At 38.7% G+C, this 20,747-nt stretch overlaps 1 protein-coding gene across 2 annotated transcripts; it reads right to left on the reverse strand.

Annotated features, from left to right (window-relative positions):
- Window positions 1-8,927: 8,927 nt before the first annotated feature.
- Window positions 8,928-18,123, reverse strand: LOC110731539 (protein PAIR1-like). 2 transcript variants are annotated; one of them, XM_021911394.1, is made up of 13 exons: window positions 17,790-18,123; window positions 17,532-17,667; window positions 15,991-16,144; window positions 15,661-15,795; window positions 15,370-15,422; window positions 15,098-15,280; window positions 14,891-14,956; window positions 14,763-14,806; window positions 14,211-14,358; window positions 13,904-13,985; window positions 13,711-13,825; window positions 12,052-13,071; window positions 9,613-9,741 (listed from the first exon to the last, which is right to left on the reverse strand). In XM_021911394.1, exons 1-11 carry the CDS (start codon window positions 17,852-17,854, stop codon window positions 13,713-13,715), a joined length of 1,179 nt encoding a protein of 392 aa, XP_021767086.1. In that variant the 5' UTR covers window positions 17,855-18,123; the 3' UTR covers window positions 9,613-9,741; window positions 12,052-13,071; window positions 13,711-13,712. The 2 variants fall into 2 exon arrangements, with proteins under 2 accessions (XP_021767085.1, XP_021767086.1); XM_021911393.1 differs by lacking the exons at window positions 13,711-13,825; window positions 13,904-13,985; window positions 14,211-14,358; ... (6 more) ...; window positions 17,532-17,667; window positions 17,790-18,123 and adding an exon at window positions 10,408-10,747 and having other exon boundaries at window positions 8,928-9,741; window positions 12,052-12,373.
- Window positions 18,124-20,747: the final 2,624 nt, after the last annotated feature.

Below are 20,747 nucleotides of genomic sequence, written 5' to 3' on the forward strand. Positions count from 1 at the left end.
TCCTTCCTTCCGGGAACTGGAAGAGTGGGAAGAGGATACCTGGAAGAATGAAAAAGAGAGGAAAAAGAACCCTCAATTTTTAAAAGGATCCTCATCCTCACGACCAGAAACGCATAAGAGCAGCAGCTCAGCTTCTAGGCCAGAATCTACTCACCGAGAACCTGAGACTGTTCGCCGAAGCGTCCTCGACCGACTCGGCGGCAAGGAACCGAGCGTGCGCAGTCGCCTCTCGTTCCCTGCAGCCGAGGCCCAGACTTCCCAGCCAGGGACGAAAACCACTCCTACCTCTCTAAGAGGGCGGAGCGCGGTCCCTTCGGCCAGGAACAAGGGCAAGGCCGTTATGCTACCCGCCAGTTCACCATTCGAGCAATGGATACTGGAAGAGCGCGTGCCCACGGTTAAAATACCGTCGCACATCACATATGACGGAACCTCGGATCCGAAGGATCACGTGGCCTCGTATGAGACTCATATGCATCTTTGCCCCAGATCCGAAGCGACTTGGTGCAAATATTTCCCAACCACTCTCAAGGGGGTCGCGCAAGCGTGGATCTCCAAGGGAGTAAAGCAAGGCTCCATAACAGGGTGGGATGATCTGTCCTCCAAATTTAGGAGCAAGTTTTCCACGGCAAACCGCCGAGAGAAGACTACTGCAGAACTCATGAGTCTACAACAGGGGGAAACCGAAAGCCTCCGAGACTATCTGACCCGTTTCAGTAACGAGTCATCCAGCGTCTCTCAGCTGGACCAGGGGCTAGCCGTTTTTGCGATGCTGAATGGCCTTCAGCCCGGAAAGTTCCTATACTTCATGGTCATGCATACCCCGCAGACCTTGGAGGAAGCTCTGAATGCCTCGGATAAGTTCATCCGAGCCGAAGAATGGAACAAAGCGAAAACCCAACCTCAATTTGGGGGAGGGAAACAAAGACAAATACTCTTGTCTATAGGCCAAGGCCATAAGGCAAAGGGAAAGTCAAAGGCCTCGGAGCAATCTTCGGCCAGCGACCCAAAGAAGGAAAGATCTGCCTCATACACAGGCAGATACGAGTCCTACACTCCGCTCTCTCTTCCACGCGCCAAAATTTACAGCGTGACGAAGGAGGAGCAGAGTTCTTGAAAGCCGAGACCACTCCTAGAGTGGTATCAGCGAAAAAATAAAAATCAGTGGTGCGAGTTCCACGAGTCTTCGGGACACAACACTGAGGAGTGTATCCAACTGAAGGACCAGATAGAGGACATGGTCCGAAGGGATACTTGAAAAAATACATCGCGGATCACCGCGAGAAAAAAGAATCCGAGAAGTCAGCAAAGGACTCTCGGCAAGACCTCGACTTCCCCCGGAAGAACAGTAAAAAGCCGGAGGGGAAGTTCCCTCCGATCAATGTTATCTCGGGAGGAATATACTCTCGGAGGGAGCACAAGCGACACCTTAGAGCTTTGACTCACCAGGTGAACAACGCTGACATTCAGTCTCCCCAGTCGCCGGTGCCGAACATGACGTTCACAGCCGCCGACTGCCGGGGGATAACGTTCCCTCACGAGGATTCGTTGGTGATCATCGCCACGGTGGCCAACCACGACGTCAGTAAGGTCCTTGTTGACGGTGGCAGCGGAGCAAACATTCTGTTCCGAAAGGCCTACAATCAAATTAAGCTGAAGCCCAAGCACCTTACGCCGGTACCCTACCCGGTATCCGGGTTCAACGGGGCTTCAACTTATCCAGATGGGAAGGTGACACTTCCTGTCACCATCGGCTGCGATGAGGCAGCCAGGAACGTCATGATTGAATTTTTGGTCATTGACGCTCCTTCAGTGTACAACGTGATTTTGGGGAGACCCATAATTCATGAGATCCAAGGGGTCGTCTCAACTTATCATCAGCTGATGATTTACGTCTCAGACGCCGGCTTCCCCGAAAGGATACAGGGAAACCAAAAGGACGCCCGAAGGTGCAACTACCTCAAACCATCCAGTAGTCGCCCAGATGACGACAAGGATGAGGAGGAGAAAGAAAAAGAAAGAGAGCCAAGCACAAAACAGCCGAAAGGCCTAAGTGCTTCGGCCCAAGGATCTGTACCCAGAGGTAAAGGGCCCGAAAGGGAAAAGGCTAGCTCTTCAGCTGAGCCACAAGACTCAGAGAGCCAGCCGAAGAACAAAAAGATTGGGACACCTGCTGACATTGGCAGCAGGCCAGATTATGAAGAGTCCATTCCATCAGCAATGGACATGGACCAACAGACTGAAACAGTTGAGTTGGCCGAAGGAGACGTTGAGAAATGTGTAACAATCGGGATGGACCTTGATCCGAACACCCGTTGTGAACTTATTCAGCTCCTTCGGGACAACAGAGATGTGTTTGCTTTCTCGGCAGCTGATATGCCCGGGATAAGTTCAGACCTCATCTCCCATAAGCTTAATGTTGACCCAACGCGTCGACCAGTTAAGCAAAAGAAGCGGAATTACTCCGCCAATAAGAACCGAGACATCGCAGCCGAGGTCAAAAAATTGCTGGAGGCAGGATTCATCGAACCTTGCCAATATCCAGAATGGCTGGCAAATGTGGTGATGGTTCAGAAGCCCAATGGTACCTAGAGGATGTGCGTTGACTTCACGGACCTAAATAAGGCTTGTCCGAAGGATTTTTATCCCTTGCCGAGGATCGATCAGCTAGTCGATTCGACAAGTGGCCATGCCTTGCTTAGTTTCATGGACGCATTCTCGGGGTATCATCAGATCTTCATGCACCCCGACGATCGAGCAAAGACAGCATTCGTCACGAACGCTGGGGTGTACAGTTACAAAATGATGCCCTTCGGATTGAAAAATGCGGGGGGCAACCTATCAAAGGCTGGTGGATCAAGTTTTTGCCGATCAAAAGGGCTGAAACATGGAAGTCTATGTTGACGATTCGATCGTCAAAAGCAAAAAACCAGAGGATCATGTAAAGGACCTGGCTGAAACTTTCGCCACCTTGAGAAAGCATCAAATGAAGCTGAATCCGAAGAAGTGTGTCTTCGGCGTGAAGTCAGGCAAATTCCTTGGGTTCATGGTCAGCAAAAGGGGGATTGATGCCAATCCCTCCAAAGTCAAAGCGGCGCTCGACCTTCCTGAGCCGAAAACGAAGCGGGATGTTCAGCGGCTCACCGGAAGAATGGCAGCCCTCTCGAGGTTCATTTCCAGAGCTTCGGATAAGGGGTTACCTTTCTTCAAAGCCCTGAAGCTCCCGAAAACAAAAGAGCTCATTTGGGAGGAAGAGCAAAAAGACGCCTTCAAACAGCTTCGGGAGCATCTGGCTCAACTCCCAACGCTGGCTAGCCCAGCTGAAGGAGAAACTTTGTACCTATATGTGGCCGTTAGCCCAGCCACCATCAGCGCAGTATTGCTGAAGGAAGAAAGTAAAAGTCAGCAACCGATCTATTTTGTCAGTCATACACTGACGGATGCCGAGACTCGCTATCCTCTACTCGAGAAAGTCGCTTTCGCGGTAGTAGTAGCTGCTCGGAAGCTGAGGCCCTATTTTGATTGCCATCAGATAGTGGTCTTAACTGATCAGCCGTTGGAAAAAGTTCTCGGCAAGGTTGAAAAATCTGGTAGGCTAGCCAAGTGGGCTTTTGAGCTCACCGAATTCAGCATCAGCTACCGTCCGAGGGCTGCCATTAAGGCTCAAGCTCTAGCGGATTTCTTGGCCGAATGCTCATACTAAGAAGCGCTAGACAGTGAAAAGAAAGTCTTGACCGTGTTTACGGATGGATCTTCCACCGAAAACGGTTTGGGGGCAGGAGTGGTGATAACTTCTCCCGAAGGCAAATCCTTTGAGTATGCACTAAAATTTTCTTTTAAGGCCTCGAACAATGAAGCCGAATATGAGGCAGCAATCGCCGGCCTAGAATTGTGCATCTCCCTGGAAGCCGATCATGTCTGCCTGAAAACAGACTCTCAGCTAGTTGCATATCATATCAGCGGCAGCTACGAGGCCAAAGAGCCCTCCATGATAGCTTATCTTGCCAAGATCAAGTCAGTCATTGCAGAGCTGAAAACTTTTGAGGTTCAGCTGATCCCAAGGGGTCAGAATACTCAAGCCGATGCACTCTCCAAACTTGCCAGTTCATCTCTTACCAAGCTGAACAGATCTGTATATGTAGAAGTGCGTCGAGAGAGAAGTGTCGACGAAGCACCTGAAGTGTGCTGCGCTGACCCAGAGCCTAGTTGGATGGACCCTATCCTAGCTTTCAAGCTTCGGGGAGAAACTCCCGAAGATAAAGCTTTGGCCTCCAAGATAAAGAGAACCAGCTCTAGGTTCATTGTCTTCAGGGGGGAACTTCTGAAAAAGTCCTTCTCAGCCCCATTGCTGAAATGCGTGGGACCAACAGATGCAGATTATATCCTACGGGAGATTCACCTCGGCATCTGTGGGAACCACATTGGGGGAAGGACCTTAGCCCACAAGGCATTGAGGGCTGGATATTACTGGCCCACCATGATCGCAGATGCTAAGGAGCTGGTTCGGAAATGCGAAAAATGTCAAAAGTACGCTCCAGTTATCCATCAGCCAGCAAGGGATCTTCAGCCGATCCTTAATCCACTCCCGTTTGCCCAATGGGGACTGGATATACTGGGACCATTTCCAGAGGCTGTGTACCAGAAAAAATGGCTGATAGTTGGTGTCGACTACTTCAGTAAATGGATCGAGGCCGAAGCAGCCTCGAACATTACAGAGCAAACTGTCAGAAAATTTATCTGGCAGAATATCATCATTCGATTTGGCATCCCGAGAGTATTTGTCTTCGATCATGGGAGGCAATTTGATAACTTACCGCTGAAGCGGTATACAGATCAGTTCGGCATCAAACTGGATTATTCAGCGGTATGCCACCCGCAAAGTAACGGACAAGCCGAAGCTGCAAATAAACAAATCTTAAATGCCCTCAAGAAGAGGGTGGAAGATCAAAAGTCCAAGTGGCTGGAGGAGCTCCCTGGAACCCTTTGGTCCCTTCGGACAACTGAAAAAGAGGCAACGGGCTATTCACCTTTTGAACTGGTGTATGGTGCCGAAGCCGTCCTTCCAGTGGAAATTGGCTCTGAGAGCCTACGAGTGCACCACTTCTCGGCTGAAAATGAGCGACTGATGAGGGAATCTCTCGATTTCCTCGACGAAGTAAGAGACTCAGCCCGAGACAGAATGGCCGCTTATAAGCAGAGAATCAGCAGATTTTATAACCGAAGGGTCCATGCAAGGCCTCTCAAAATTGGAGACCTTATCCTTCGGAATGCTGCTGCAGTTCAGAAAGGCCGAATCCATGGGAAACTCTCAGCTGCATGGGAAGGACCTTATGAAATCTATGATGAGCTTCAGCCAGGGACATACCGACTTCGGCAGTTGGATGGAACTGAGTTGAAAAATCATTGGAACGCTGATGTACTGAAAAAATATCATGTGTAAACCCTTCGGGGCAGAACAATCTTTGTAAGTACATTTTGAACAAATGAAAGGCCTTGGAGCCGCCATTTATATAAATGTTTACAACTTTTTATCCTTTCAAAGTTTCCTTTGTTCTATCTACTCTTTAAGGGTTTTTTATTCAGCCTCGTCTGAAACCTTCGCCTTCGGGTAACTGGGTTTCAGATTGCTGACAAAACTCGTCTTTTTAAAGAACACTGGTCTTTCAGCTGAAGTCAAACTTCAGTAAGACTTGTTCTCCAAAGACATGAGTCCATGGACAATTCTGGGATATTGCCTTAACTGAGCCTTGTATCCCAGAGAGCCATTATCCGAAACATTGCCTTAAGTTGGCCCTGTGTTTCAGGTATCCATTTTTCAAAGATAGACAGAAAATCAAGGATAACAGCAACAGTTGAAAATTGTTTATTCAGCCTCGTCTGAAACCTTCGCCTTCGGGTAACTGGGTTTCAGATTGCTGACAAAACTCGTCTTTTTAAAGAACACTGGTCTTTCAGCTGAAGTCCAACTTCAGTAAGACTTGTTCTCCAAAGACATGAGTCCATGGACAATTCTGGGATATTGCCTTAACTGAGCCTTGTATCCCAGAAATCTATTATCCGAAACATTGCCTTCAGTTGGCCCTGTGTTTCGAATACCCATTTTGAAGAAATAAAGAAATTGTTTATTCAGCTGAAGCCATACTTCAATTTCTGGGGGGGCAAGAAGACATGAGGAGAGATGACGCGCTTCTGATTATATCTCCAGAAATGGGAATACGGGGAGTCCGCGTTTCAATTTCTCTTAAATACCCCACTAAGTAACCGTTAAACACACGACCTAGCGATTAAACTGCCCATTATCCGTCCAACTTCCACAATCATCCGCCTTAACCGTTGTTATCTCATTAATTACGGTTTAAATTCAAATTTTTGGATTAATTAAATCATTCACTTCCCTCCTTTTCTGAATTAAATCAAACCCGACCCGTCATCCTTCCAAATCGGGTCTGGGGGGCAAGTTGTTTGGGTCCAATTTAGTCCAATTGGGCCTAGGCATTAAATGATCCAATTAAAAGCCCAAGGTCAAGGTTCAACTCTCCAATTGTGCTAAAGTCAAAGGTCAGCTCTCAAAACAAGCCAATTGGGCTAAGGCCCAACTTCTCCATGTATGAAGAGGTATAAAAGCCATCAATATCACATATTCACATATTCACATATTCTCATATACTCTCATATATTCTCATATATTCAAGCAAAGCCTCAAGCAACTAATTCTCTTGCATAGTGTTCTCTTTCTACACATTGTACTGACTTTAGCATCGGAGGGGCCTTCCTCGGCAACACCCCCGAGGCTAGTTTACGTGTGTTTACTGTGCAGGAAACCTTCGGCCCAACATTACTTGGACCGAATCTAGTCTTCTCCGTTTCAGCGGACCTTCGGCAAGGTCCCATTGTTTTCACCCGAAACATACAGTTTGAAATTGACTTGGTTGATGTTTGTAATTGATTTTAATTATTTTGATTAAGTGTATTTGACATTTGTTGATACTCCGTATTAAACAAGTGTATAAGTAAGAAACATGAAGTACGGAATATGTTGTTATTAGGATGAACTCCGTATACTTTAAAATTGCACGCCTTTTATAAATTTTTTTTTTCTTAGTTTTTACTTTACCACTACAACCACTTTGGGTTTTTTCCAAATCAAATGCATTGGATGCTTTTGCTTTTAATTAGTAATTTGATTAAGGCACCATATTTTTCAATCCCTTTTTCAGCACTAGGACAAAAAAAGTTCTTTCCGATTTAAATCACACAAGTGTATGAGTAATTACTAATTTGTAAAATAACAAACACAATTATGGTCATATTGCAAGATTATTACTGTCATAGTCTGTGACTATACACATGGCAAGAGTAAGGAATTACGGATTTTCAAAATTTAGATAAAGATGCCAAAAGTCATAATAATCAATGCTATTACGGTATTACTAAAAACCCCGCCATGTGTTGTTTTATCCCTCTTAATACTATTTCATATTATCCAAACAACACCGTTATCTACTCAATTCTGGCATTAAATAAAATATGGCTAGACAATTTTATTTTTTTGAGAGCTACAACTCCTTTAAAAAGATTTGTCATATGTTATACATCTAAATCCCCTGCATCAAGTAGGTTAATAGTTATAATCATGATGTTAATAAGATTGGAGCTTAGTATCATTTGTGGTCCTAACTCCTAACAGATAGTGACTATAGCATGAGAAAAGCTTATTATTCAAGTAGAATTGTAGAAAGTAGTCATAATAATTGCATACTTAATTAAAGTACTCTTCCTGTCAAAAAAAATAAAATAAATTAAAGTACTCTTACTTACTTGCTAATTATAGACAAAAAAATTTTGCTAACAAATCATAAATGCCAAATATTGTTTAGATTCTTGTTTGTAAAGCTAAGAGCTGAAAACACTACTGCTTAATATTTTAAATTATTAAAAAGAACTTATCGTAAATGATTAAATAAGACAATTTGCGGTCGCACTCTAAACGTCAAGTCTAAAGAAGATTACAATTGATAAAGTAAAATACTATTGCTACACATAAAAGAATATACTCATGCTATTATATCTAGAAGTTTGGTAAGTTTGGCCCGCAAACATGCCAAACATCACATAATATATAATTATGGGAGTATTGATTTTGTAACGGTTAGGTTTGAATCCTCTAGATCCTGCCTAAGACGATATTTGTTATTGTTGTACAGTATATGTTATATGATCAAATTATTAGATAAGAATTATAATAATTGGTTTTGCCGCGTAGATATAAACAAAATTTCCACCTACTTTTGGTACGGATTGTTAAAATAATTAAATATGCAATCAATCCACACAATATACTATAGGGGGTTAAGACGAAGTGATAAATGATTTTATGATTCAAAATAATGCAAGTCTCAAGAAGAATAAAATAAGTTGCTGGGAAACAATGGCGGTGTATTTGTGACATTGATACCGGCATTCGAGTTTTCAATTCCCACACTCCATACTTCCTACATGTACTGAATGCTTGGTCTAGCCAAGACTTCGTACACCGGAACAGTAGGGATGTGTCACCCTCCTACCGCACACATTACCAAAAAGTCTCACATTGTTTTGTTCCCATACTTCGTTGCTTTTTCCCTACTTGTACCCTTAGGGGGTGTTTGGTATGGAGTTAATATAGGAAACGGAATGAAAATAAATTAGGAGGGGAAAGGGTAACAAATAGTGTTACCCTTAGTAGTTGTTTGGTACATCAAAGGAAACGGAAACAATTATCACCATTCCGTTTCCTTTTGTTTGGTATAACAAACGGAAACGAAAAATAAGAATGAATAATACAATATTGTCTATGCTCATATTTTACGGTTAAAAAAATAAAAAAATAACCTAGATAAAAAATATTGTCTATGCTACATATTTTACGGTTAAAAAAAACAATATATATATACAAAGCAAAGTTGGCACTCATTAATTATCCAAACATTGACTAATAATATGTCCATCATTATATGAATAATCCCAACACATAACTTGTATTGCTCAAGTTGCAAATGTTCAACAAAAAAACAAAGACATGACAACAATCAAATGCTACTTCTTCTTAAGAAGATCAATTGCATATTGTTTTTTCATGTTAAATGGTGCTTGACAGAAGATACGAAGTTTATGTTCTTCCGCCATGAGAATAGTAGCAACCTCTAAAGCTTCGGATGGAGAAATGCCATCTAACTTCATCACCTCATCCAATACCTTGTTCACCTTTTCATCCATCCTTTGCTCCCTTTCTTCCGCTTTAGACCATGCACTAGCCATAGTCCCGAGATTAACATTGATATTTTCAAATATCTTCCCAAAATTGTTGGAAACATCATGGAGAGAGGCCACCAAATCATCATCATCATTCCTACACAAACTCTTCAAATTTACCTTGTTCTTTCCTTTCACCTTAACCTCCTTTGCCTTTATAGAGCGTTTTGCCATTTTTGAAGGAGTTATATGATCATCCTCTATCTTCACGGGGCGTTTTCCGGATTGACTTGTAGAAGAATAAGTGTCCGAATTAGTAGAATTCACATCATCTTCTTCATCACTCTCGACAATCAATGGTTGCTTATCAATCTCTTGATCAATACCTTCTATGGCATCAACGAATGACTCACTTACATCTCCGGTAGCTTTGTCTTTTGCATATATTTCTGCTAGAGTTTCATAATGAACGAATGGAACTCCATACAACCCCTTAGCTTTCTTATGAGTCTGCCATATAAGAGAATGTAAAATTAAGCACTAATTCTCATATAAAGTACAACCGAAACACTACTCCCTTCACTGCAAGGGATAGGACAAAATTCAGGAATAAATCTAAGAAAACCAGCCAAAACCAATTGACACCAATATTAGCTAAAAAGTCACCTACAAACATACACCAACCAGGAAACCAAAACAAATGCTCCTGAAATCACAGCCTGCAACAAAAGACAGAGCAACCACACTGACAGATACCAGCAGGCAGACTCACAGACAACACAACAGTAACAACATAAGGACAACAGCCACCAACAAGCAACAAGACTGACCACAAAAAACAAAGCATAAGCAACAAACAACAGTCTGAACCAGCAGCAGTAACCTGATGGCACCAACAGCTCAGAGTTTGCAAAAGCAACTTGAAAACATGGATACTAATCGTACTAATCATACTAATCATACTATACTTGCTGTCTAAATTTTCTTTTGAATTATAGCTAGTATACCATGTCAAGTGAGTATATAGTTTTCGAAAAACTCAGAACACAGATTTAGATGAATGGTCATCTGTTGGTAATAATACTGATTTGTTTCTCATTATGTCAAGATTTCAAGATACATTCACAAAGTTAGTATGAAACTAAGAAGGTTAGTGTAATAAATAGCAGTTCATACCTTCACCCATTCATCGTACACGACCTTGTCTACTTGCAACAATTTCTTTTCAGCATCCCATCCAAATCCTGAGGTGGATAGCATTTCTGCAAATGCACTATATTTCTCCGACCAATGCTTGATCCTCGACTCAATGTGGGGAACCGCTCTCAAGCCACAATTAGGAAGTACACCATTGATCATCTCTTCCAATTTATTCATGTAACCATTCTTAAACCCATTCTCACACTTCCACTTCGGATCGCAACTCAACTCATGCAAATATCTTATTAGAACCGCATCTTCTTCATACGTCCAATACCTTTTATTTTTACCTCTTCCTCGATTGCTAATCTCCATCCTAAACAAATTGTAGATTAGAAAATTAGGCCAAAGTTAGAAAATGATCCTATAAAATATAATCAATTTTTCAAGTAATAAAATATAATTAATTGTTAGTTACACTAAGGCAGACATAGGCAGCAACAATAGCATACAAAGACAGCAACAGTAGCATATAGAGGCAGCAGGAGACATGTACTTATATATATATTGTTTAGGAAGCTGGTAAACAAAGATTATGCATAAAATATGTTATGATAATAAAAAAAGACAGCTTACTAGGTTCCCAGAACCACACATTAGCTTTTTCCACATTCAATCTCCAGCACAATTAACGGGCATATAATTACTACCATACCAGTCAATTACGGCAAGCAAACTATATGACCTTTCAAAACTTCAAACAACTATTGCTAAATTTGCTATACTAACCCCACCAGCCACAACAATGAATCTTACAAGATTTCATAATCTGTCAAAAGAACAACCATTCAATTGTAGCAAAGAATTAAACACGAATTTGAACTGCAACCAATTAAACACGAGATAGAATGTAGATTAGGACTAGTTCACCTAAAATTGGTAATAGCAGCAGGGGGGAGGGGCAGCATCAGGGGAATAGCAGAAGGGGGAAGGGGGAAGTAGTAGGGGAATAGCAGAAGGGGGGAGGGGCAACAACAGGGGAATAGTAGAATTCCTCGGCACTTATGGGTTGTCGATTTGTCCATAAGCAAAACAATAGCAATCAAGTAACAAGAATTAGAGACCCAATATGCCTTAAAAACCGGCAAAGCAATAGCAATCAAACAACATTAACAATCTGCCTCAAAACATTGATTTTCGCTAAACAAAGCTGATTATTTACCATTGACATTTGCTTAACAAAGCTGATTTGCAGATCAAAACATCAGTAAGTATTACTATTAAGCATAAAATCGAAATTTGGGGGAAAAGAAGCCAAATAATAATAGCAAATTATAATAGCATAAAATCGAAATTTGCATGACAAAACATCAGTAAGTATTATTTCATAAAATCGAAATTGATATCATGTTAGCAATAATGTCATGAAGCAAAAAACAGGAGAAAATAAAACTCAAATAAAACTGAAAAATTAGGATAGAAAACCCTAGAAATTAATTAACACCATAAATCGAAAATAGCAATCAACACAAAGAAAAAATATAGATCGCAAATCAAATTAAATAGCAATCTTTCAATATACAGTAGAAAAATCAAAACGCAATCAATAAGACAAAATTTTTATAAATTCAACACAACTCAAAAACTAGGGTTCTTCAACAAAAAAGTGAGAGATCAAACCTTGAGTTTGTTGATTTCTGGAAATTTGAAGTACGAAATTTAGAATTCTTCAGCGAATTTGTGGCTTCGATCGATCAAAGTTGAGGATTGTGGGGAGATCTGTTGTATGAGAAGAGAGAGAATAGATAGAGGAAAGAAACGGGATTTGTTTCCCCAAGTTTTACAGTGGAAACAAAGTAATGGAATGGGTTAGAGGAAGGAAACGGTTTCTATTACTTAACTCTTTAACCAAACATCTTCTAACGGAAACGGTAACCCGATTCCGTTACTAACCCCATAAAAAGCCCATACCAAACATGCTCTTAGTTGTTTTTACCACACACTTTCACATCATGCATGATTCGCCCCTTTAGAAAAAGACTCTTTTCAAAGGAAGAGTAAAGCAAAAAAAAAGAAGGGCAGAAGAAGAGATAGGGGATGGGAAAATCAAATCGGATGAGATATCCGAGGCGTTAGCCTGAGTAAGAGCTACTGTTATACATCGTTACTAGGTAAGACCTGTGTTTGACTCTCCAAAAACTGCATTAAGATTTAAGACTCTAAGATTAATCAAGATTTAATATTATTACGGATTAATAAAACATTGTTGATTTTCTTACAATGTTGCATCCATTAAGATAAGGAACAAAAGAAAGATATCACGAGTGATTTCAAACCCTTGTAATTAACAAGGGCGAGGAGTCTAAAGAATACGTAGAATCAGCTATATATGAAAAGATTACTTAGATTACAGCGGATATCGTAGTATGTATGTTCCTTAAACACCAAAATTGAAGCCTGAGTTGATTCTTCTCCTGTACTGTGCAACTATATACTTCATATAAGTGTATAAAATGGTCTCGGATTCTTTGGGATAATCTCATCACGGAGCTTCAAGTTTCCAATTGTTTTTACAGATCTTTAAGCATGTACATGGGTACACTGTCAGTGTAACGTAGTGAAACACCAAGAATGAGAAGGACAAGAGAGTGGGCCAATGAGGAGCTGAATATAGGAAAGGATCAGGAGGCATCTGATGCTCTACAAGTGAACACATTTCCCAATCAAATTCAACCACAAAAGAAAAAATACAGTTATCATCTTAAAAGACGTAGTTAATTATGATGAGTTAATTCTTAACATAGTCAAAAAGAGTAAGCTTCCTAAACCGAACAATTGCTGAATGCCATATTGGCATGACAGAAATAAGTCCACCGCTATGCTCAGTTACAGACAGTAGAATGGTTGAGTTCCTTGCTACTACTAGATTGCCTTAACTTAAAATTTGAAAGTTTGTCTGCACCTAAATTAGACATTTTAAAATGGACTTCACAATCTATCCCAAGTTAGTAATTTGCATTATTAGCATAAATTCTGGTTCTCAGAAACATAAATAGGAGTCAGATACAAAACTTAAAACACATGTCATTCCAAATATTTTTAATCCACTTTTCATAGTTTTGGTCTCTTCAGGCATTGAGCAGAAAGCAACTCATGTTCACTAGGTTAAAGCAAAAGTTGTATAATTTTTCGTCAAAGTGTTAAAGCATAGCATGAAATTTTAGTTTCTCTTTAGTTTATAATGCCAATGAATGAGCTCTGATATCATCAACAAAATCGGAAAAGTGGTTAAAATTTTCAAGGAAGATCAGAGCATGACTGCAAGTACAAGGATCATACCTTCACTTTCTGCGAGTTGCAAATAATTTTTTACCATCCCGCTTTCTCTTTCTTCTTCTGGCTTCTCTAAGGATTCGTGTAGTGTCTTCCTCCAAGTCCACCATAAAATGTCTATCTGCATTTTGTGACAGAAAACAATTAGCTTAGTGAGTAACTGGTAATAAGCATGACTTAATTGGTTTGTGAAATTTACCTGATTCCTTTTCAACTATCAAGCAAGAAAAATCACCATCAGTCTCATCGTCTAAGTCAATAATAATTTTCTGTTCCCTATCCTGCAAGCAAGCATCCTCTCAATCAGAAAATGGAGCACACATTTGAAATTTTAAGGTACAAGCCTCAAGCTTCAAATTATCCCCTAGAAATCTAAAATCAATGTTGTTAGTCCAGACTAGCTACTCTAAGGTGGCTGGCATATTAGCACAATCACAAAATTCTTTGCCTGCACTTAAACAACAAATTCTTTGAAATGTGGCAATAAAATCCCGCTACATTACTACCATGGAAGATCTTTGTTTCGGATTATTGTAAGAATTCCCATATCGATTTGAGTGAGCAGTTTGCTCTGGTTTGACAGCGGTCCACCTTCCCATTTCTATCTTTGGAGCAAGATGTGACGGTTTAAATACTTTAAGGGGCTCAGCTTCCCTAAAATTCAGAGAACAGAAAAAGACAGAATTAGGACACTAGCTGAGTACTAATGTGAGAGAAATTACAGCAGATGGTGGGCTTATTATTGTAATCCTGCAAACAGAGGGGGTGGGGGGGGGGGGGGGTTAAAATTTTAACTTTGTACAATGACTACAGTAATACTTCGTAGGAATTAGCAACAAGATCATTTGCAGTTACAGGTGATCATGCACAATTAATTTGCCATTCCAGAGAGATATTATTAAAAAGCTATTCTGTCCTTAAACATAGTGCAATTTACATTTGATTATAAACAATAAACCCAGAGATCAGTGCTTGATGCTTCATAATGCTCTTAGGTCCCATATATAAGAAACAAAGGGAAAAGACACTCTAGAGCTAGAGAATCTTATTCAAAGTACCTTGTTATAATCGGCTTCTGTGATGAAGAATTAACACCAGACATCTGCAGCATAGGTTGCTTATTAAAGAAATCTCTAAATATGTTCTTCAGATGCTACAATGTATAGATAAAGAATATGATAAGAACCTTTGGTGGAAGAATGGAAAAGGGCGCATTCTTTTGATGTAAGGTCTTAAGGCTGAACATGATTTCCTGTTCAAGAAGTTAGAAAAAAAACAGTCACTTGAAAGTTGAAATAGACTGCAAAATTCAGATAACATTAGGATATATCAAAATGATAGATTTAAATAATTGTGCCAACTTACAAATACATGAAAGGGAAAATTTACATGCCTGCAGGTCTCTAGATAAGCATTTAGACAGTTCATCATTCTGTTTCTGATAATTTAAGTCAATATGCTCCCGCAGATTTGAAACTGCCAACATAATCTCTTGGTTCTTGTCCTTCTGCATAATAGTAAGCAGTTGATTGCTGATTGATTCCAGGCTAGTTTTGATCTCTTCTTGTGTGCGATTCTGATCATAGCATTTTGACATGTTAAAAATGAATTTATCTAAAAAGAAATATAAGTACTGGAGAAGAAGAGAGACTGTAATAGACATACCAGCAGATGCAGGGAATCATGATGAGCGATTGATTTTTGGCGTATGCCTTCCACTAAACAAGGTTGAATATATAAATCAATGAAAGAATTTATTAATAGAAAAACATTAATATCAGCATTACAATTGCTTTATGCCCTAGTCATCTTAGCTCAAATTTTTAAAATTCAGTTGATCTAGTGAAGTTAAGAATGTAATCAACAGGCAGCCAGTGGTCTATGACTCATGATGTCCATTAAATCAAATATCATCATGTATAGTTATTGAAAACTTTCTAGTTCCACATAACTCACCTTCAAGGGATAGCTCTTTTGTTCCCTTGTTCACTTGCATAATATCAGCCTGAACAGAATCTAAGATCATCCCTAATCTGTTCAGAGATGTATCCATCATAGAGATTTTGTGTTCAAGTTCATCACTTAGCTGACCTGTGAAAGCAAGTATGACAGAATCATCATAGATATTGATGCAGTCAAAGAGCCAAGTATGTAACACGCTCTGAGATACAAATATAAGGAGTGCAAGAATGCTACACTCAACTTCCTGTTAGAAAATATCAAAGATTTGTTAAGGATGACAATAGATGAAATTAAGCAACATCAAATAGAAAGAGCTAAGCATACATTTATGTTCTGGTACAGTAGTAGAGTTCCATCTACGTGTCAAACTAGAGGAATTTCTGGAGAGTGGCATCTGGCTTTCTTCCCGAGGGTATGCTGTGGGGGCGAGACAAGAAAGTCTTCTTACAGAATGATCTTTCTCTTGTGAGCTGAATCTCTGCAAAGTAGCAACATGAACCAGCTGTGATGTAATAATCATAAAACCAAAGGACAATACATAATATATTCCAGAGTATACGATAAACGGTAGACTTTGGTGTGCGGCCTAAATTAGCAGATAAGAAGCCTGAGATGATGAAAGAACCTAATTTCACTGTATTTTAAGTAAACTGAGGATCATATTTCAACAAGAAGAATTCAAGATGTCAAATCTACCATATTATATGATGCTACAAACCCAGCGACTTGCAGTTTTTTCCATCTTAAAGCATCATTATCTATTTTTGGGCATTCGCATTTTAGTCCAATAAAGGGAACACATTGTCCTACAAGAGTAAAATATATGTTTTGACCTATCACAAATACTCAACTCTTTCTCCACTAATCAAACCAAAATTTTACTACAAGTTTTATTAAAAAAATTTCTGCAATACAAGTTCGACTTTAGCGCCTAAAGTGACATACTTTTGGGGACATACAGATTTCATTATAGTTCAGAATCAAATGCTACAACCAATAATAATTTTTGAAGACATCATGGTGTGATGGTGTATGCTGTGGCCACATATAAGTCAGTCAAAAATGAATTAAGGAATACTATAATACTCTTAGAAAAAGGAGCCTAATATGTACTTGCTAGACGTGTGAATGCCATATGATCTGAAGGGATAGTTGGAAACTTGGCAATCACCTTAAGCTACATTCACCGGATAAGGTTTGACTTATAATGAAACCAATATGTGCACTGAAGTCATGAAGATTTGGCTCCAACGACAACAACCAGACTGTCCACATGAACGGTACACAAATCCCTAGTGATTTTCACATAGTAATTAACAGCACATACACTATAATGAGACATTGCTACAAGCGCAGATGTAGCTAGCCAGAAAATGAACCTAGAGTAACATCAAAAGATCAACATATATCAGATCAAAATATCTCCTCCTATCTTTCAATAACATCAATATATAATCGTCAATCAAGTGTCACGACGAAAAAAGTTATTGGATATCAGACGTGTGAGGAAACTAAAACTAATCAATGTATCCGCAATAACAACAATATTGCTAGAAATTAAAGATCTAAATCCTAAAACAAATTTTTTTTTTTAGAAAAAATGTTCTACAACTGTTCTACAACTAAGAATAGTTCTGTTTGCAACAATCACAGGAAAATAGAGTTACATCTACTCAAACAAACACAATTATTGATTGCTCACCTCTATCGTAGCATGAATCGCAAATTACTCCAGCAAAATAACGACGACGAAAATCACATCCATAATTTCCAGAAATTCAGCATTTTCATTCAATTTCTAACTAACATTTGATCCAAAATATGAACATTTGAACCAGAAAATCAAGAGGAGAGAGAATTGAGACCTGATTGTCCGTAAGAACCTCGTCGACAGAGTTCTGAGAGATTTGTGAGAAAATTCCGTTCTGTTGCGACGAAAAACCTTGCGAGAACGATTGTTGCGACGGCTGCGACCTCGGTTGCTGCATCATACTCGATCTCCTTCAAATTATGCCGGAAAATCTCCATTAAAGCAGAAAAAACAGTTCAAAGATTGAAAATACAAAAATTGTAAAAAAAAAAAAAAAATCAAGTATAAAAAGAGAGAAATTTAGGTTAAAAACCTGGAATGTGGAGGAAGAACAGAGATGGAATTGAGATCACAAGCTTTGTTGATCTTCAGCTCCATCTAATTCGAAGTTGAATCGAAGATATTTGGAAGAATTTCTGGAATTTGATGAGAAAGAGAGATAGAGTGAAGCAGTAATTAGCAGCAATAGAAGGAGAGATAATCGGGGAAAGTTGAAGGGTTTATATAGGGATTGTTTTGAGGGCGGGAATTACTGAATTAGTAACGGTTTTGTATTATAGGAGAGAATACATTTGGGCCTGTAATTTGGACTATGTTTTTGGGCTTCTTGTGTGTCAAAAATGTACTCATTGGTCCGAAAATAAGAGTAAGGTTGATTGTCAAAATTCAAGAAATCCAATAATCAATACTCATATGTAGGACTAAAGGTGGCCCGGCCGGGCCGGCCCAAGTCCCAGCATGGCCCAGAACGGAAAAAATGCGGCATAGCACGGGCACGATGCAGGCCTGGCACGGCACGTTACTGTGTGTGCGGGCCATGGGCCAGGCCTAGGCCTCTTTTATTAGGGAGAAGCACAATAAGGCATGGCATGACCAGGTCCGACACGACAAAGCATGCTAAAAACAATGCAACTTTGCTTAGGCACGCAAATCCGTCACGATGGCACATGGGCCTGGACCGTGCACGGGCTAACCTTTTGAAAACTTCGGCTCGACACGAACTTGTGGGCCGAGCCATAGGCAGGCTTAACTAACCCCAAAGCACGTGGACACCGACACAAGGCACGACCCAGAGCCATCTTTACATAGTACACTAAAGTTTTTTTTAATAACTACATCCGTTTCGATTTATGTGCAACATTTTCCAAAAAATGAAGCAACACATGATACACAACAAAGCAAAACTTTCTTCTTTTAGTAAAATTATTTGTCTCAAATCCCCAACATACCCTTACTAAAATTTAATTAATTTAATTTTGAAACAAAAATTCAATGAATTTATTAAAACAAATGTTATTAAATTATTAGCCTAACTTAATTTAAGCTAATGTATTTCATTTAATTCACCCTAGACATCACAGTTGAGGCGTTGAGCAAATTGGTGGTAAAATCTAGAATTTTCAACAATTGTTGATGGTAAAATAAAAAATAATACTCCGTAATAATTGTTGGTGGTAATTACTAAAATGTAAACTATTGGTAATTATCAAATTTCCCTACGAAAAATTATAAATTAGATTTAGTTAGATTTGTCTATAGTGAACTTTTTATACTTGTATATTTAATTTTCATAAATTTTATGAATTTGCAATTCAAAATATTTAGCAATAAATAAACAAAAAAAAGTATTTCCTCCGTTTTTTTTAGTTACATCACTTTTGTGAAACGGAAATTTCAAAGCAATTGCATCACATTTTTTTTTAATAAACTCTCTCTATCTCCCTTTTATCACATCGATCCATTATTTTTTTTTTATTTTTTTTTTGACAAGTTGGTCCATTGTTTATTCTCTCTATCTTTCTCATCTCGATAAATTGTCTAGGAATCCGCAAGGCATTAATTTACAAAGGGATGCAACTTAATAAATTGAAGAAGGCCCTATTCTTTTGAATTGTTCTGCTCTGCACTGCCTATTCTGCTTTGCCCTGCCCTGTTCTGCTATGCTCTGTTTATAAATAATAATTAATATTTAATAAAGATAATAATTATTATTATTAATATTTAATAATAATAACTAATATTTATAGATAATAATAATTAATATTTAATAATAATAATAAAAATATAATATTAATTGATAATAATAACTAATATCTAAAGATAATAATTTTAACACATTTTTTAATGTTATAAAAAGAGTAAAAAAATAAAATAATAATAATAATGCGATAATAACAATAACAATAATAATAATAATAATAATAATAATAAAAATAGTAGTAGTAGTCGTAGTAGTAGTAGTAGTAGTAGTAGTAGTAGTAGTAGTAGTAGTAGTAGTAGTAGTAGTAGTAGTAATAATAATAATAATAATAATAATAATAATAATAATAATAATAATAATAATCTATAGTAATATATAAAGTGAAAGGGGGTTTTAGGTGATAAATTTTTCTTTCCCAAAATACCCCTCTCATTTTTTATTTTCTTTATAAAAAAAAAACCTACCTTCATTTTTTTTTTAAATAACTACCATCAATATATAAAAAAAAAAAAAAAAAAAAAAAACCTACCATCCTTTATTAAAAAAAATAAAAGCTACCTATTTTTTTTAAAAAGAAAAACAGAAAAAAAAAAAATCTACAGTACATTTTTTTTTTTTGGGAAGTCATATCCTTCTATTGCCTCCATAATTTCATCAATTTTTAAACACACTAATACTTTTTTAATTAAATTTTTTTAAAAAATATTTTTTAATTAGAATAAGGTAGATAATATTTCATGAAAAAGGGAAAATCGAGCCATATAAATTTCTTATAATACACACGCAATGTGTGTGTGTCTCATAGCTTGTAATAATAATGCAACAACAACAATAATAATAATAATAACTCTTTCGTTTAGGGCGATTAGGGCTCGGAGGACCCTCGTAGCCATCTCATAGGTGTCTTTCCTCCATATATTGCTCGTCCTGTGCATGGTATTAAGTTGTTTGGTGGTCCTGTCAGTGCAGATTCCTCTTTCTGTGGTGAGCTTGTTTCGCAGAGAGTGTCGAAGACCATTGTGCTAATGGATGCTGTTGCTAAGCTCGATAATCCCTAATGTGAGTTGTTACTTCTTCATACGTGTACTGAGGTTTCCGAACTCTACTTTGTTATGCACACTTGTCCCACTCGTCTTTTTGAAGCGGCCCAGACTTCTTTTGATGTGGCTCTTCGGGCTTCTTTGGAGCGCATTGTAACTGCTTTGGGGCCTGGTTTTGGTGACTGTCAATGACGACATGCCACCTTACCTTTTGCTTATGGTGGAGTGGGTGTCTATTCAACGAGTGATG

The sequence above is a fragment of the Chenopodium quinoa genome, unplaced genomic scaffold (assembly GCF_001683475.1).
Source record: "Chenopodium quinoa cultivar QQ74 unplaced genomic scaffold, ASM168347v1, whole genome shotgun sequence".
Taxonomy (NCBI): Eukaryota; Viridiplantae; Streptophyta; class Magnoliopsida; order Caryophyllales; family Amaranthaceae; genus Chenopodium; species Chenopodium quinoa.

Excerpts from the sequence above, each read along its gene's own strand:
- LOC110731539 (XM_021911394.1), bottom strand. The coding sequence starts at position 17,854 with ATGGAGCTGAAGATCAACAAAGCTTGTGATCTCAATTCCATCTCTGTT. Across the intron at positions 16,145-17,531 it reads AGGTTCTTACGGACAATCAG|AGATTCAGCTCACAAGAGAA; the intron begins GTCTCAATTCTC and ends GCTACTTTGCAG. Across the intron at positions 14,957-15,097 it reads GCTTATCTAGAGACCTGCAG|GAAATCATGTTCAGCCTTAA; the intron begins GCATGTAAATTT and ends CTTCTTGAACAG.